Source organism: Rhipicephalus microplus, chromosome 3, assembly GCF_043290135.1.
Source record: "Rhipicephalus microplus isolate Deutch F79 chromosome 3, USDA_Rmic, whole genome shotgun sequence".
Classification (NCBI taxonomy): Eukaryota; Metazoa; Arthropoda; class Arachnida; order Ixodida; family Ixodidae; genus Rhipicephalus; species Rhipicephalus microplus.
Genome location: NC_134702.1, coordinates 230,010,744 through 230,026,179, shown reverse-complemented (window position 1 = coordinate 230,026,179; position 15,436 = coordinate 230,010,744). Strand labels below are relative to the sequence as shown.

Genomic DNA, 15,436 nt, shown 5'->3' with positions numbered 1-15,436 from the left:
GATATTTTCATATTTTCGATCTGCAGAAACATTATCCTGGTCAACGTACAGCTCATCTCTTGGCATGGTTTGTGGCCTTTGCCGTCACAAGCTTTAGCACGCGAAGGGGCACGATGCAGCTATTTTGACCTTGCAAAATAACTTTTACTTGATGTCAACGTTCATTATAACAGTGGGGCATCACTAGCTGCACTTTACAAGGAAACAAATTACAATGCGCACAGCTCAGTCCAGCACAAAGGCATTCATGAAATCGAGCACGATACGCATCGTAAAAACCTCGTGGTCTCGTGTGAACTATGGATGGCGATGAAACTATGCCTAATACTTCTGACGGGAGGCTGTTGGCAACGCAGTTTCAGTTTCATTTCCATGTGCAGGCAATTTTTGGACTTAATTTATCAGAAGTGTCCTTTTTTTTTTAAAGTTGAGAATAAAGATTCGCTTGCACCTTACTTCAACAAAGTAATACAGCCACTGGCAAGAATATTTTAAATCTGCCCTCCTTGGAGAAGCGCAAGGTCGTGTCGTGGGCTTATTCAGTGGCCTGTACATGTTTTGTTTTTGTTTTTTTTTTTTTGTGAAAGAGTGAGTGTCACTGCCTGTATTCTCAGTTTTTCGATTATACGACCCCCGGATCATATGACAGTTTTGTGTGGTCCCGTGAAAGTTGTATTATCGGCGTCCCACTGTATGAGCCCACATGTGAAAAAATAGTCAGTTTTAAATCAGCGCTGTCCTCGTGCCTTCTTCAACTTGTGTCTGAATTTTGCACTGTTTTTCCCTCTTATATAAACAGGTTTAGTTCCAAATATACTGGGCATTGGTATTCACAGTGATACCACCGAGGTCTTCCGATTTGGAGCAATTTTCAGAGCAGCAAAATTTTCCGTTTTGGAGCAATATGGAGCCGCTAATTTCAAATCTTGGAGGAGAAGCAAGTTACATTCACATTGAAGGACATGAAAAATGATTCTGAGGCTCTTGTGATGAGCTACAAATATTAACATTCATAGCAATTTTCATAGAGCCAACCATCCTAGAAGCACTCCATATTTCAGTAGATGATGCAAAAATAATAGCATCATGCTGTTGAGCATTCTGGAAAAACTTGTTCAGTGATTGTTTCCGTAGCAAATAAACAGAATATTGGTTGAATAAAATTGCACTTCATGAAATACCAATATAAATACACCTATGTGGCTATCAGCAGATGTGGTAGACAAACGATGTGACATACAATGCTAGAGACTCACACAGTACCAAGAGCATTTCCCTAAGATCACTTCAAGAATAAAACAAGGTTGTTCTTCTTCACAACTGATTAGACTGCTGGGCGTAATATGATGTCATTCAGCTATAGTCTCAGAAAGCCAGCCTTCTACAGCACTCATCTCTGTGCTGAAGCTACACAATTTAACAAACTTCATTTTCCTTTCACAGCAATATTTTATATGGCTAGGGCGTTCTGTCTATACTCCAAAAACCCCCTACCCTAAGAGTTTGGCTCTTCCTTTTCTTTAACCTTATATATACGCCTAAAACTACTCGAAGGCAAGATTCATATTGTTTTTAATGAGATAGCAATTATATGGACATTCTGGACTGGTTTTTGCTGTTGCCAGGAGTGTAGCCAAAAATTTTTAAAAGTTGGGAGGGGGGTTGCACCTCGATCTGAAGCGGGGGGACAGGCAGTCAAAAGGTCATTTCGCGCTACATATGCCATGGCCAAAACAACTTCGGAGATTGGGGAGGTGCATAATCTCGATGTGCCCCCCCCCCCCTCTTTGGCTAAGCCACTGGCCGCCATGTTTTGTGCAATGTCCCAATCGATAAGATGCCGGGGCGCATGATGTTTTACACACGAGTAAAAGCGCGAGCAGGGGCGACAACATGGCTAAAGCAGAGATATGAAGAGCCAACCTATCTCTTTTGCACTGAAGCCGGATGCGATAACATTATACCCACGCACCAGGCCTCTAATCGATTCTTACTCAAGCAGAGAGGAATGCATCGCCTGTGTCCAAGGGACAGGAAGGAGCTAGAAACGCGAGGGGGAGGGGCATTGTTATGAACTTCGACGTTAGGGGTGTGATAGCTGGTGCACCCGCTATTTACAACTGGTACACCCTTCTACCTTGTACTATCAATGCGAACAGACTGTGCGAAAAGGGCTTCGCTTTCTAGAGCGGCACTGAGCCTTGATTGAACGGCGGCCAAGCCATCGTTGCGCCATTTCACAGATCCATTCATACCTGCCGTTCGTGCTGTATAAATAGAATCACACTGGTCTAGAGCAGCGGAGCGCATGCTTGTCGACACTGTTGGTAGCTGCGGCTTCTATCTCACGTTAGCTACAAGCTTCCGTTGATGCTTACATTACAGCACAAGAACCTGACAAGCAGTACGGCTATGTTTGTAGCATTACGGCATCTCTCTTTACATATTTCTGAAGAAAATGCCAGCTGTAGCGGCCGGCTGGGCGCTCTAGACAAGTCTGATTCCATCTATACATGCATCAGCATACAAGAGATGTTTCAGGGGTCTCTAATCACCCAAGTCGCGAATATTGAACACCGCGCATGCAGCAAGTTCTTGCGAGTGCGTGAACCTTGGAAATTGCAACCCTGTCGCTAATGCTTCTCACGGATGACGTCAAGCCTTATTATTTGGTATAAAAATACAACGTATTGGTATCACTTCCATTGCTAAGAGCATATGCGAAACTAACAAATTGTATCTTTTAGATCCAATATTGCCGAAATCCCATAACTCAAAAGAACGCTGGCTAAAGAGACAATGATCACTCTATAATAGTTGCCGAAGCTTTTGTGCAATCAGTTATCTAAACGCGATGCAGAGCTTAGTAGCACAGAAAGTTCACGAGCAGTCTCATTATGCCTTGAGATAGCCTGCAAGTTACTTCCAGCGACGCAGCAGCCTTCGGCCCCTCCCTTTGATACGAAGCAATAAATGCAATGCAGTGCTCATTTTTTTTATTGCGATAGCAATTATATGGACACTTTCGGCTGAATTTTGCTGCCGGCGTCGATGTCATGCACCGTATATGTATACGTATCTATATCTATGAAAACGCAAGAAAAAATTCCAGAATAAAACACTACAGCGCGCGGAATTGAACGAGGGACCTCTGCATCATGAAAGCGAGGCATTAACCACTGAGCCACTGCGGAGCACGTCTTTCACCGTTCAAACGGCAAGTTACTTATATCTACCACTTACTCCTGCTCACGAGTATCTTGGAGAGAATTGTATTTTCAGCATTATCAGCCAGATGGCGCAAAGAGTGCGCGGCGCCACATCGCACGGCGGCGCTCGCTATAATCTCCTACGCGTACTTCGCCCGGCAAGATAAGAGGGGAAGGTCGTACGCCTTCGCTGGCCTCAGGCTTTACCTGGAACAATTCTGCTGTAGTTACCTGGTGCACAAAGGTCACTGCAATCATTGCAGTCTCCGTTTGCGAAAAGCGCGCGCTTTTCAGACACATCAAAGTAACATAAAAGAACTTGTTGTTGGGCTAGTTAATAGAGCATTTCGAAAAGTTAATTCGAGCGCGAAAGCTTCACACGATCACTCACACACGCACACACCCATGCTTCAAACACACACAGCGCCCACTTCCAACTGATTTATTCATAGCTCGAAGGCTTGAATATATACAGGACACATCGTGCGCACACACACCATAGAAGGCCAACAGCGTACGTTATCAAACGTACAGTTAATCAATGTCATAGCCTCAGAGCAATAAACTGAAGTTCGCTTGGTAACAACGAAATTGAAGGGGCGCTTACACAGTGATCTTTATTTTTTTCAATGACAAAAGGCCTCTAACACTTCACGTGCAGTTTTACTTGCGCTTCTGCCTAGAATCTTCGTCTCAGAAAATCGTGCGTCACAGCCACACAAGATGACATGCGCAACCAGGTGCGCATACTTGTCATCTTTTTTTGTTAATTTTTGGGCGTGTTCCCTTAATCGGTCATTAATACACTGTTCGGTTTGGCCAATGTTCACTTTTCCGCAGGATAAGGGTATGGAGCACACAACCCCCATGGAACACTTAACAAAGGCCCTCTCATGTTTCTTTTGGCAGCCGCGCTTCTTCCTATCGCACACACGTTGGCACAGTCTTCCGATTTTTTTCTGGCGCGGAAAACACCATCGGTACGCCATGCCTGGCCGCGACTTTCTTGAGGTTGTGCGAGACCTTATGAATATATGGCACAACTTGTGGCCTAATCCTTAAGCGCTGGGTAGCAGTCATCGCTTCCCGTGTTCCACGTTTAAACTTCTGCAGAAGTGATTCAGCAACGGCCGTAATGACCGATCGAGGGAACCCAGCAGCCTCTAGTCGGATCACCTGATTGAGGAAACCAAGTTTCATGCTGCGTGGGCACGACCTCTTTAGCGCTGATTCCAAGCAAAGAGACGCAACGCCTCTCTTCACAATCTTTGAGTGGGCAGAATCGTACGGCAACAGCTGCTTCTCAACACGAGAATGATAAGACCACCAAAGATGCTCATCGTTCCACGTGAGGCTTAAGTCTAAAAACTGCAGACAAGCTTCTTGAGACAATTCAACAGTAAAGGAAAGCCCTTGTCCTAGTCTTATAAGAACGCTTAAAATAAAATCAGGGGATGTAAGGTCACCCTGTTTATCTAAAAGAATTAAAAATTGTCAACGTACCTAAAAACCTTTAAAACCTCCCTCCCTTTAAAAGCATTGTCCAAGTCCCTATCCACATCCGCTAAAAAAATATCGCAAAGGACCGGTGCGACACAGGAACCAATGCAGATTCCTTGCCGCTGATGAAATGGCTTTTCGTCAAACATAATAAAAGTTGCATTGAGATAAAATTATAAAAGTGATAAAAATTGTCTACATTAAGGGGAGATGCGATTTGAAAAATCGCGTTTTTAGCGAAATTTCTCGTATTTCTGATTTTTATTGATTTTTATTGCAAGACACGACTTTTGAGGTTTGAGACACGATGCAGCTGATACCAGTAAATATTCATATTTCTTTTAATTTATCTGTTGTGACTTCGCATTTTTGAACACGTGAGAAAGTCTCGCTTTTTTACGTGCACCTCAAACGCTAAGCGGAGTCTGCGTCTAGATGAAACGCTGATGGTGCGCCCCCGCCACTTTCAACAGCCTTACAAGACGTGCACCAAAATGGACTACTTCGCGTAGTGCTACATGTGCAGAAGTTCCACCTCCGTAGCTTTCCCTTCAGTGCCAAGAAAAGTTGTCGCTGAGTATAAAACACGTGGCTTTTAAGCCGGCTGCCTGCTTCCTAGTCCCACCAATCCGACCAATGCTGACAGATTTGACGTCGAATCCTCTCGATCCAGAGCAGACGACTGTCAAACGGAGAGATCGAAATAGTGGCAATACATTTGCATCTGTGCTGTGAGCGGAGGAGAGCGGATGAAGCGAGGACGGCACATTTCAATGACGCGCACGTCACGTGATGCGCTGTCCGCTGTGAGAATTCCTCCTCCGTTCTCTCGTATGAATACAACTTAAGCGGACTTTTACAACAGAGTTGCGTCGGCATTAAACACAGCATCGTGAATTTTAGGACGCACCCGCAACCGCCAGTTATTCTGCGTAATAAAATAGGTACACGATTGTGACTTTGGTGGCCCCAAGAACAAGGTGCACATGTATTGATGCGCCGGCGTGGCTATTGTTGGTGATAGACCATTTCAAATGCGACTTTTGTGCAGTTTGGCGCACTTGTTACTGATATTATCAGGATTCTGCAGTAAATCTGATTTAGTGCTTTTTGGCACAAGAATGGAATCACTGTATTCACAATACAAAAATTTGTTTCTTCAATATTCTAATTCGCGGTGTATATTGCAGGTTTAAATGATGAGCAAGCTTTTTCCTTCAACTTTTATGAGTCCTTCTAAATGATGCCTCCTACCTGCTGCTTGTCGTAGCTGCTGCTGGCCAGGAATCCCAGCAGCAGGGAGAAGAGAGTGGGCAGGATCTCGCGCAGGGTGCGGGGCGTGTTGGTCACCACCACTTTCCACACGTGCAGAGAGGCCTGGCGCACCATCAGCGAGGTGTCTAGGCGCCCCATGTACAGACCGGCCAGCACACGGTTGCGACGCTCCTCACCCAGGGCTATCATAATGGCCTGACAGAGAAAAAAAGATGCCAGTCAGTTTCAGACAGCGTGTGCAAGTGAAAACATAGCATCTTTAAATATTCTGCATTAGCAAATTTTTTTGAAACTGAACAAGCAAAATGTCTACTAAACTACAGAGTCACCATTACATTATTATTGCACTGCTGGCAGTACAGTATGGTACAGAATACCATATGATCAATTATCTAAAGAGACATAATGGTTATGATGAAGGCTACCACAGAACAGCAGCACTTGAGTACTGCTGTTCCATGGTAGCACTTTTCGTGGCTGATGAGTATCGTTATAAGTGGTTTACAATTACGAGAAGACATTTGATTCAGTAGAAATACAGTAAAAGCTCGTTAATTCGGATTTCACGGGACCGGAAAAACTGTCCAAATTAACCGAATGCCGAATTAACAAATGAACAGGGAAAACAACATTTAAAATCAAGCTGCAGAAGCATACCTTTATTGTTGAAGTATTTTGTAATTGTCGTCTGCGTTTTCGCGCAGATTCCGGCTGACATCACAATTTTTCTTGACTGTTCCAAATGGCCAAAAGCACGCAAGCTGTCGGGAGTGTTCAGGCAAGCGTCCTCTAATATTAACAGCGCCTCCGAGACTTCCCCTGAGGTGCGATGAGGTCGCGGCTGTATCTCCTCGCATGATTCTTCGTCGGAATCGTGGTCTTCATGGGCGCCCGTGACATCATTAATAATCTCTTGATCGGTCAGGAAACCACTCGTGGCGACACCATGATCAATCGCGATGTAGTCCTGAAAGGTCACATCTGTGGAAAGGACAGCATCGAAAGTCGGGCAGTCATCGTCGGTGGACTTGGCTTACACCTCTTCGATGCCATCGTCAGCTACAGCTGCATGCTCGGGCCTCACAAAACCGCTGTGCCGAAAACAGTTGGCGATGACTTGCGGCGGAGTGTTTTTCCACACATGGGCGATGATGTGCACTGCGCCGAGTAAGTCCACTTGATACAACTTTCCAGCTTCTGAGCATAGGATCATTCGCTCTAGCAGGTGCTTGCGGTACTTCGACTTCACGTAGTGAATGATACCCTGGTCCATCGGCTGAAGAGCAGACGTAGTGTTGGGCGGCAAAAAAACTACTTTGATGCTCTTCAGTTCGACTGTACAGTTATGGGCACTGCAGTTGTCAACAACCATAATTATCGTGCGGTCCTTCGACGTGAAGTGCCGGTCCAACTGTTGCAGCCAGCCGCGAAAAATGTCCGATGTCATCCATGCCTTCCTGTTCGCTGTGTACTCGACAGGAAGGCTTCTGACGTTCTTAAAACAACGTGGCTTAAGCGCCTTCCCGACGACAAGTAGTGGCAAGCGCTCCGTGCCAGTCATATTGGTGGCAAGAAGCACAGTTATCCTTCGCTTGCACTTCTTGCCACCAATGCACGCGTCCCCTTTGAAAGTCACCGTCTTGTCGGGCAGAGCTCTGAAAAATAGAGCAGTTTCATCTGCATTGAACACGTCACGTGGTTCATATGCGGCGATGTGCTCCAGCAGCTTCACATTTCTCCACTCGGTGGTCACGCTTTCGTCAACACTGGCCTTTTCGCCGCACACACTCCTGAAGACAAGTTCGTGTCTCTCTCAAAACCTCGCAAACCACCCTTCTGACCCTTTGAACGATTCAATGTTCATCATTGCAGCGTACTTCTCACCTTGCGCCATGATGAGAGGTCCGCTCAAAGGCAGATGCGCGTTGCGACAGTCAGTAATCCAACGGAGCAAAGCTTCTTCGAGCTGGGGATGAGCTGCGGTTCGCAACCGCTTTCTAGAGGCATGAAACTTCTCGCTTTCGAAGGCTTGTCGAATCTGTTGTTCATTTTTCACGTACGTTCCCAACGTGCTCCGCTTCACGTTGTACTTGGTCATAACCTGCTGTTGCGATTCGCCGTTCTTCAGTGCTTCCAAAATTTCCACTTTAGTCGCCAAGTTCTTCGCGTCGTAGTTCTGCCGCTTTTTCGGCGTTGCCATCACTGTAGCACACGATGGTGGTGGCATGCAAATACGGTCACAATGGAAGAAAAAGAGAACTACGCAAGAAGAGATGGTTCCGACACGACAACACAAGGGAAAATGACGTCGGAGGTGCTGAGTGGAGAAGAAAGAAAACGTCGACGTTCGGTGACGCTGCGATCGCCCCCACTAGTTGATGATGATGGTGATGACGCTCATGTTTCGGTTTCACTCCAGTGGTGCCAGTGCTGCTTTATCACACTTTTGTGTAGCAGCAGCCGTCAGCATTTGTCTGAATTAAGCGGTGCGGAGCCGAATTCAGACGAAATAACGGAGGTTTGGTCCCATAGATTAACATGCACTTTGGCCGGGACCAATAGAGCCGTCCGAATTATCCAAATTTTCAAATTAACGGGTGTCGAATTAACGAGCTTTTACTGTATCAGCAGTAATGCAGACACTGCAGAATGAGAGTGTCGATGAAGCATATATAAGCATACTGGAAGAAATCTACAGGGGATCAACTGCTACCATGGTGCTTCCTTAAGAAAGCCACAGAATACCAATCAAGGGTGTAAAACAGAGGGATACAATCTCCCCAATGTGATGATTTACTGCACACTTACACAAGGTTTTCAGGACCCTAGACTGGGAAGAGTTAGGGATAAGAGTTAATGGAGAGTACCTTAGTAACCTGCGATTCGCTGATGACATTGCCTTGATGAATAAATCAAGGAACAAATTACAGTTCGTGACTACTGCAATGGACATGGAAAGCAGAAAAGTAGGCCTGAAAATAATGAAAGTAATGTGCAACAATCTCGGCAGAAAACAGCACTTTGTGATACGTGGAGAGGCGCTGGAAGTTGTTAAAGGGCCACTCACCAGGTTTGACAATTTTGAGCCGACAAGCGCAACGCGTAGACAAGGCGTTGATGATCACATCTGCCAAAATTTGCAATGCTGCGTGCCACGGAAATTAGCCGAATTTCAAGATGAACGCTGCTCCCCCTTCTTTATGCGGGTGCGCGCCCAGAGAATGAGGGCATGACGTGCGTGTATGAATGGCCTTACGTACACAGCAATGCAGTGACGTTGGTCCTCTACGTAGATGACTCTGCTCTGACGTTGCAAACAGTGGCGCGTGACATGAGGAAAATTATTTAACACGGCATGCGTAGTTTATTAATTTGTTGCTCTAAGAGAGTAATAAAGCTCTAGATAAATATAGAGACGCAATAAGGGAATGTGAGCGTCTTTTTTGTATTTTTTTCCCGTGAATTGCAACGAGATGGGGGGCTAATGTGTCGGCGTTTCGCATGCGTTAGTGTATTCGCGGTCAGCGCATTGAGCAGACGACCTCCGTGGAATGCTCCTATACGCTCGCGCACTCGTTGTGCTCATCTATTCTACCGCGTCTAAGCCAGCATTTCCAAACCATCCTGCAGAAACAGGCAGAAGACCACAAAATAACGCTGGTCAACAAAGCAACGCCGCTTGCGTGCTCGGGGGTCGGACTTGTTTAGGCTCGTCACGCGTACGTGACCTCTTGGTCGAATGCCTGAAAGGGTGGGGAAAAGATTTGGCTTGCGAAGGCTACGCGGAGAAGTGGCAAGGGTTTCGAGCTTGCCTCCTCTCATCCTCCTTTTGCATTGCTTCAAGAAACCCGTTTTCTCTGCTCGTGATGAACTGATTAAAAAAAATTTTGTGGCAGATTGTTCCTCATCGAACACCCAACAACTTCCACTGTCTGAGCCTGGTGAGTGGCCCTTTAAGGAATATGTCTATTTAGGACAAGTAATGATCGCGTAGCCGAACCCCGAGATTGAAGTAACTAGAAGAATAAGAACGGGGTGGAGCACATTTGGCAAGCACTCTAAAATCATGACAGCTAAATTGCCACTATCACTAAAGAGGAAGGTATATAACAGCTGAATCTTGCCGGTACTTAGCTACGGAGCAGAAACTTCGAGACAAACAAAGAGGGTTCAGCTTAAATTGAGGACGACGCAGCGAGCAATAGAAAGGGAAATGGTAAGTGTAACCTTAAGGGGGGATGCTACACCTTCCAAAAACTCTTTTATTTTTGCGAGTACCTCAGTCAAATTTGGAGAGCCTATGTAGATTTTACTGCTGATTTCAAAAATCTAATCCTTTTTTTGCTGTTACAATTAGTTTTAAAGATATAATGAACTGCGACGTTATCAATTAAGGCCTAATTAGCTAATTAACTAGAACTTGGATATTGATGTGCAACCTATAGAACCAATTCGGTATGTTCACAGTGTGCAATAAAGTATAAATCATTGTTCTGGGCTATTTCGAAGCAAAGTTGTGGGATGTTGAATATGACATGAAAAATTTCCCCATCTACACTTGAAACAAAAGATTCATTTAGAGAATTTTCTCCAAAAATTATTACAATAAAACTTACTTTACGACACATCCCCTGCATTTATCTTCGAAACAAAAAAGAAATCGTAATGATAACCCAGATAGAACAAGAGATATTGCTCCGGCATAATGGGAAGCACATGAAAATTGTCGTTTTGAGAAATCGAGAAAAAACGTGGGCACACATTTTTATTGCAGAAGATGCAACAAGACAACCTCAAAACGCACCAGAAGCATAGTCTGAATGCATTCTGTGCTCATGCCTCCTCTTCACTAGCTTCCGGAGTTACAATGAGGCTGTTCTTTTCTTGTTGGAGACAATGCTGCGTCGGTGGTCTTTTTCTCTCGCTCTCCTGGCACCAGTACTTGTCGCATTCATGTCCATTTCACCTAAGATTGCCGTTGCAGAATTCAAATTGCCCGTGTTGAAGCGCAGCACTGCTTCTGCAACAGCTGCTTCAACAGCAAACAGGGACGCATGGTGCTCCTTGGGGGCCAAACTCCAGATTACCGAATGTAGGCTCTCGTTGGAGTTCTGCGTTTTGCCGCGTTCGCACCTCTGAAGCAAAGCTCTTTCCGAAAGCCGGGTATAAACCGGTAGTAATGCCTCTGCAACGTCTTTCGGTAGATTGTAGGCATGCCTGGGGTCGGGCTCACCCTTTGCTTTTGCGGCATTGTGCCGACACCATGAAGTTTCACCAGCTGGGCACAGACTGTGGTCCGAGCATTCATCAGTGGAGGTGACGTGGCAGTATGTGGCCATCACAGCCTTTTGCATCTCGCCCACGTCAACTTCATGCGATTTCAGAGCCCGGCCATAATATGTGCTCAGCCTGGTGATCAGCTCACCTGTGAGCCTGCCTTTCCCACCAAGGCCTCTTTTCCCATCGCATTTTTGTTTCTGCACCAGGTTTCTCAATGCGGTGCCCATCCGTTTCTGTACATGATTAATACAGTCTTCCTTCTGCACGTCAATGTAACCATACACCTTGGCGTCTTGTATGGCGCAAAATGTCCTAGAGTCTCCATCAGACAGCATAATTGTGTAGCGCAGGCCATGGCGTTCAAGCGACCTCTGAAATAGAATTAGAGCCGCCTCCACTTCCATTTGCCCCGCTTTGCTGTTCGTATTTTTTTGGCATTTGTGGTTAGCCTTCCATTCTTGATAGCCCTCACTACTAGGCTTTGGGCCCACCTCGCAGCCTAGGCAAAAGTTGGAAAGAACGACATAGTCCAACACGTAGCCACTAAATAATTCGATAACTGTGCCCACGCCGATGTGGAAAGAATGGCCTCGCGTCTTCCACGTGCCGTCGTAGCTAACGGCAATATTGCCCCGGTGGCCAAAGCACAAGTCATCATAAATTGTTCTAACCTTTTCCGCACATTCGCTCATAGCGGACTCAGCCGCTCGCGTTGCAGCGGGTGCCAGCGTGTTCTTCAAATGCCGCTGAAACGTCTTGTGGTGCATACCGCGGTGTGAGATGCCCATTGTTGCGAAAATATCGTTCATTTTCGTTTGACCGTTGCCGGTAGCCACCATCGCCCTCGAAGCGAGAAGATTTACTTCAAACGGATTGCACGTTTTCGTGCCGTTCGCGCGGGGCGAAGTCCATTCATTCGCGATCTCGCCGCACCTTTCACACTGCACTAGCACTTTCACGGCAAGTCCGTAGTCCCGATCCCCTCTGACGATCGTAGCCGGTCCGTGGCAGGCTCTGCAACACAAGGCACCCATTATCGCGTTTAGAATATCTAGATGCATAAGCAGATAAGGAGCAGCGTGGTCCGAGTCCTGTGCGGTTGCCTCGCTACAACTCGCGGTGAAAAAGTCAATTTTCCGTGCAGTTGGTGGCGCCGATGAAAGCCGGTCGAGCGTCGCTTTCTCCCGGGCATGATTTTCTTCAACTTCGGCGTTTGTCACCACCTTGGCGTCGATTCGTAGTCGTCCGGAGTTCGCTTCACCGTCATCGTCGTCGGAGGCAACGCGCTCGGTCGCACCATCGCTGAACGGCCGCGGAGCGTCGACACATCGTTCGTCGGAGTCAACCAAGGGCTCTGATGACTTCGTAGACTTTCTCCCACGACCTTTGCGTTTCCTGCGACCAAATGCATGCACGGTCCGATACTTTTTTGCGTTTCCAGGCATGGCGATACGATCAGAAGCTTCAGAGTGCTCTGCCGATTTCGAGGCGTCACAGGGGTAACCCTTTCAAAATGGCGTCGGGTCGCGTATGCAGGCGCAAGCCGCGAGCTTCCAGCCAACCGGAAAGCGCCATTTCAGTCACGTGCGCCGTTTAGCCAATGGCAGTGAGCGCGGCTCTTCGTCTTTGAGGCCCCGTTTTTCAAGCCGGGGAAACGCTCAATGTTGCTTACTGAATAAAAAAAACAGCTGAAAACGCGTTCTTTCAAACAAGACCAAAATGGCGCCGATCGAGCGCGTAGTTCCCGCGTATCGTAGAGCCGAAACCTGCGCTATTCGCCCTCAATTTAAAGGGCAGGACGCCCGTTTTCGGTTTTTTAAAGTTGAATAACGATAAAAGTTGATGGTATTCGGCTATGAAATTCTGTAAATAGGTGCGCAATGATGTCGGGAATGCGAAAAAAAGGTCCGCGAAAACTCGATTTTTTGGCTGATTTTCGGTCCCGAAGTGCCGCGTCCCCCCTTAAGAGACAAGAAGAGAGCAGAGTGGATTAGGGAACAAATTGGGATTAAGGATATCATAGTTGAAATCAAGAAGAGGAAATGGACATGGGCCGGGCATGTAGAGCGTAGACAGAATAACCGCTGGTCATTAGAGGAACAAAATGGATTCCCAGAAAAGGCAAGCGGGTTAGGGAGAGAGAAAAGGTTAGGTGGGTAGATGAGATTACGAAGTTTGCAGGTGTAAATTGGCAGCAGCGAGCACAGGACCGAGCTGACTGGCAGAACATGGGAGAGGCCTTTGTCCTGCAGTGGGCATAGTCAGGCTGATGATGATTATGATGATGATAAGTGGTTTCGACTGCACTGCAACAAGACTGACTTCTGTGAAGGCACTAATATGATTCTTTAGGAGGCATGTCTAAAAATGTGCAGTTTATAAAAACTTCGTTTGTTCCATGTCTGTCTCATAATCATATGGTGGTTTTGAGATGTTAAACCCCACATATCAACCAATCATTCATGTCTGTTGCCAGTAAGAGCAAAGAACCACATCACATGTGTAGCTTACTGTCAACTAGAGAGGGACTAGAAAAGGCACCTATGGCTAGTTTTACAAGTGTGTGCTCTTTTAGTGTCTCACCTACCCCACAACTGAAACAATGCAATCTCCCTCACCTTATGTGACTGTTCTGTGCCAAAGTTGTCATCCTCATGCGCAGTTTCTGTGGTCATCTTTCCGGTCACACCTGAAGCCAGAAAAAAAGTAGAGCCAAGGACTGAATTAAAATCTTACCTAAAGAAAAAAAGCACCTGAGTTACCTTAAAAAATTACAAGGTATATCTGGCAAAATGCATGGTGAGGTACACTTTTGTAAATTTGCCTTGTGGATAAGAGGAATCACGCATTCGCAAGATTTCGTGCAACTCAATGCCAAACACTTAGTGGTTAACTCTGGCAGCATTTTTAAAATCACACCAAGCAAGTGTGCTCAGCAACGTACAAAATGTACAACGAGCGCTGTCGTTTGTAGACACCAGTGTGTGTGTCTCGCACAGTCAGACAAATCTGGGAAAAAGCAATTGGCCAAGAATACTGATGCATAACGCACCAAGTCAAATCTCTTTTGCAGTCATGAATCAACAATCACGTGGACTGGTACGTCTCCTGTATGCCACAAGTACGTTACAACTGGCAGCAAGGCGATATTTTGGTATGATTTTACAGATTATAAGAAATATGTGACACGGCACAAAACACAATAAGATTTTGAAAAAAGTGCCTTGGCATTAAAAAGAATCCTTGCCAACAGATCCACTTAGCACATTGCGCTTTTGGTCAGCTGGTGTATGAAATACGCCAACTATAGCATGTTTCTGGCTTGCAAAATTGCATCCAGCACTTGCAGCAGGAAAAGCACAGTCTTTGGTATTTGTAGTCTGTACTCAGTGGTAACTGCCACTTGAGGTGATGATTCACCGTCCTAACCTCCTTATCAACTGTAAAGGCTAACCTCCTCATCAACTGTAAAGGCACTAGATTCATTTAGAATAAATGTGGAGCCAAATATCATGGCAAGTGTCAATGGCACTGCAAATGCTTGAAAAAAAAAAAAAAGGAGAAAAACACTTGGTACAAGTCAGGTGCGAAAAAAATGCACCGGCCAATACTGCACGGTGTTTATTCAAGAGTAAGCATTGAAATTCAACAAGACAACACAGTTGCCTAAAAGTCACAACGACATTCATAAAAAGCCTGCTTTTCCATCCTCAATAGTATGCTGAAATAGCGCACCATTATCTGCGGTGAACTGCAAAATAGTCCAGTGAAATCTCGGTAGAACGAACCCCACAATAACAAACTCTTCAGATTAACGAACTTTTTAAAAATCCCGTACCGACTGTAAATAGTTTCAATGTAAAATTATTTCACTATTACGTACTTCAGAATGCCGAACTTTTCAGAATAACAAGTGTTAATTTAGTTCTGCATTATATTAGCAATGCCTCAGTGCTACGAACTCATGTTCTGAAATCCTTCCTGACCACCGGAGCGGTACGCAAGCAGGCGACAAAGCGAACGAACGCCTTGTTTCTCGCAAGACGCGCGACGGCGCGGAGGGGGGGAAAAAATCCAAAGGGCGACTTTCTTTTCTTTCTTTTTGTTGAAACGCCAACGCTGCAGGTTTACAAGAGCAGAGGCAAGGGGCGAGGGCAACACGGGAGGGCAAG

At 45.9% G+C, this 15,436-nt stretch overlaps 1 protein-coding gene across 1 annotated transcript in view; it reads right to left on the bottom strand.

Moving 5' to 3' along the window:
• The window catches only part of LOC119167548 (lethal (3) 80Fj), a 331,845-nt gene that overhangs the window by 80,734 nt on the left and 235,675 nt on the right, over positions 1–15,436 (bottom strand). The window contains exons 40-41 of the mRNA XM_037419055.2: positions 13,883–13,953; positions 5,964–6,179 (exon numbers count right to left, since the gene is read on the bottom strand). Coding sequence (XP_037274952.2) covers positions 5,964–6,179; positions 13,883–13,953 — 287 coding nt within the window. The remainder of the gene's footprint in view (positions 1–5,963; positions 6,180–13,882; positions 13,954–15,436) is intronic.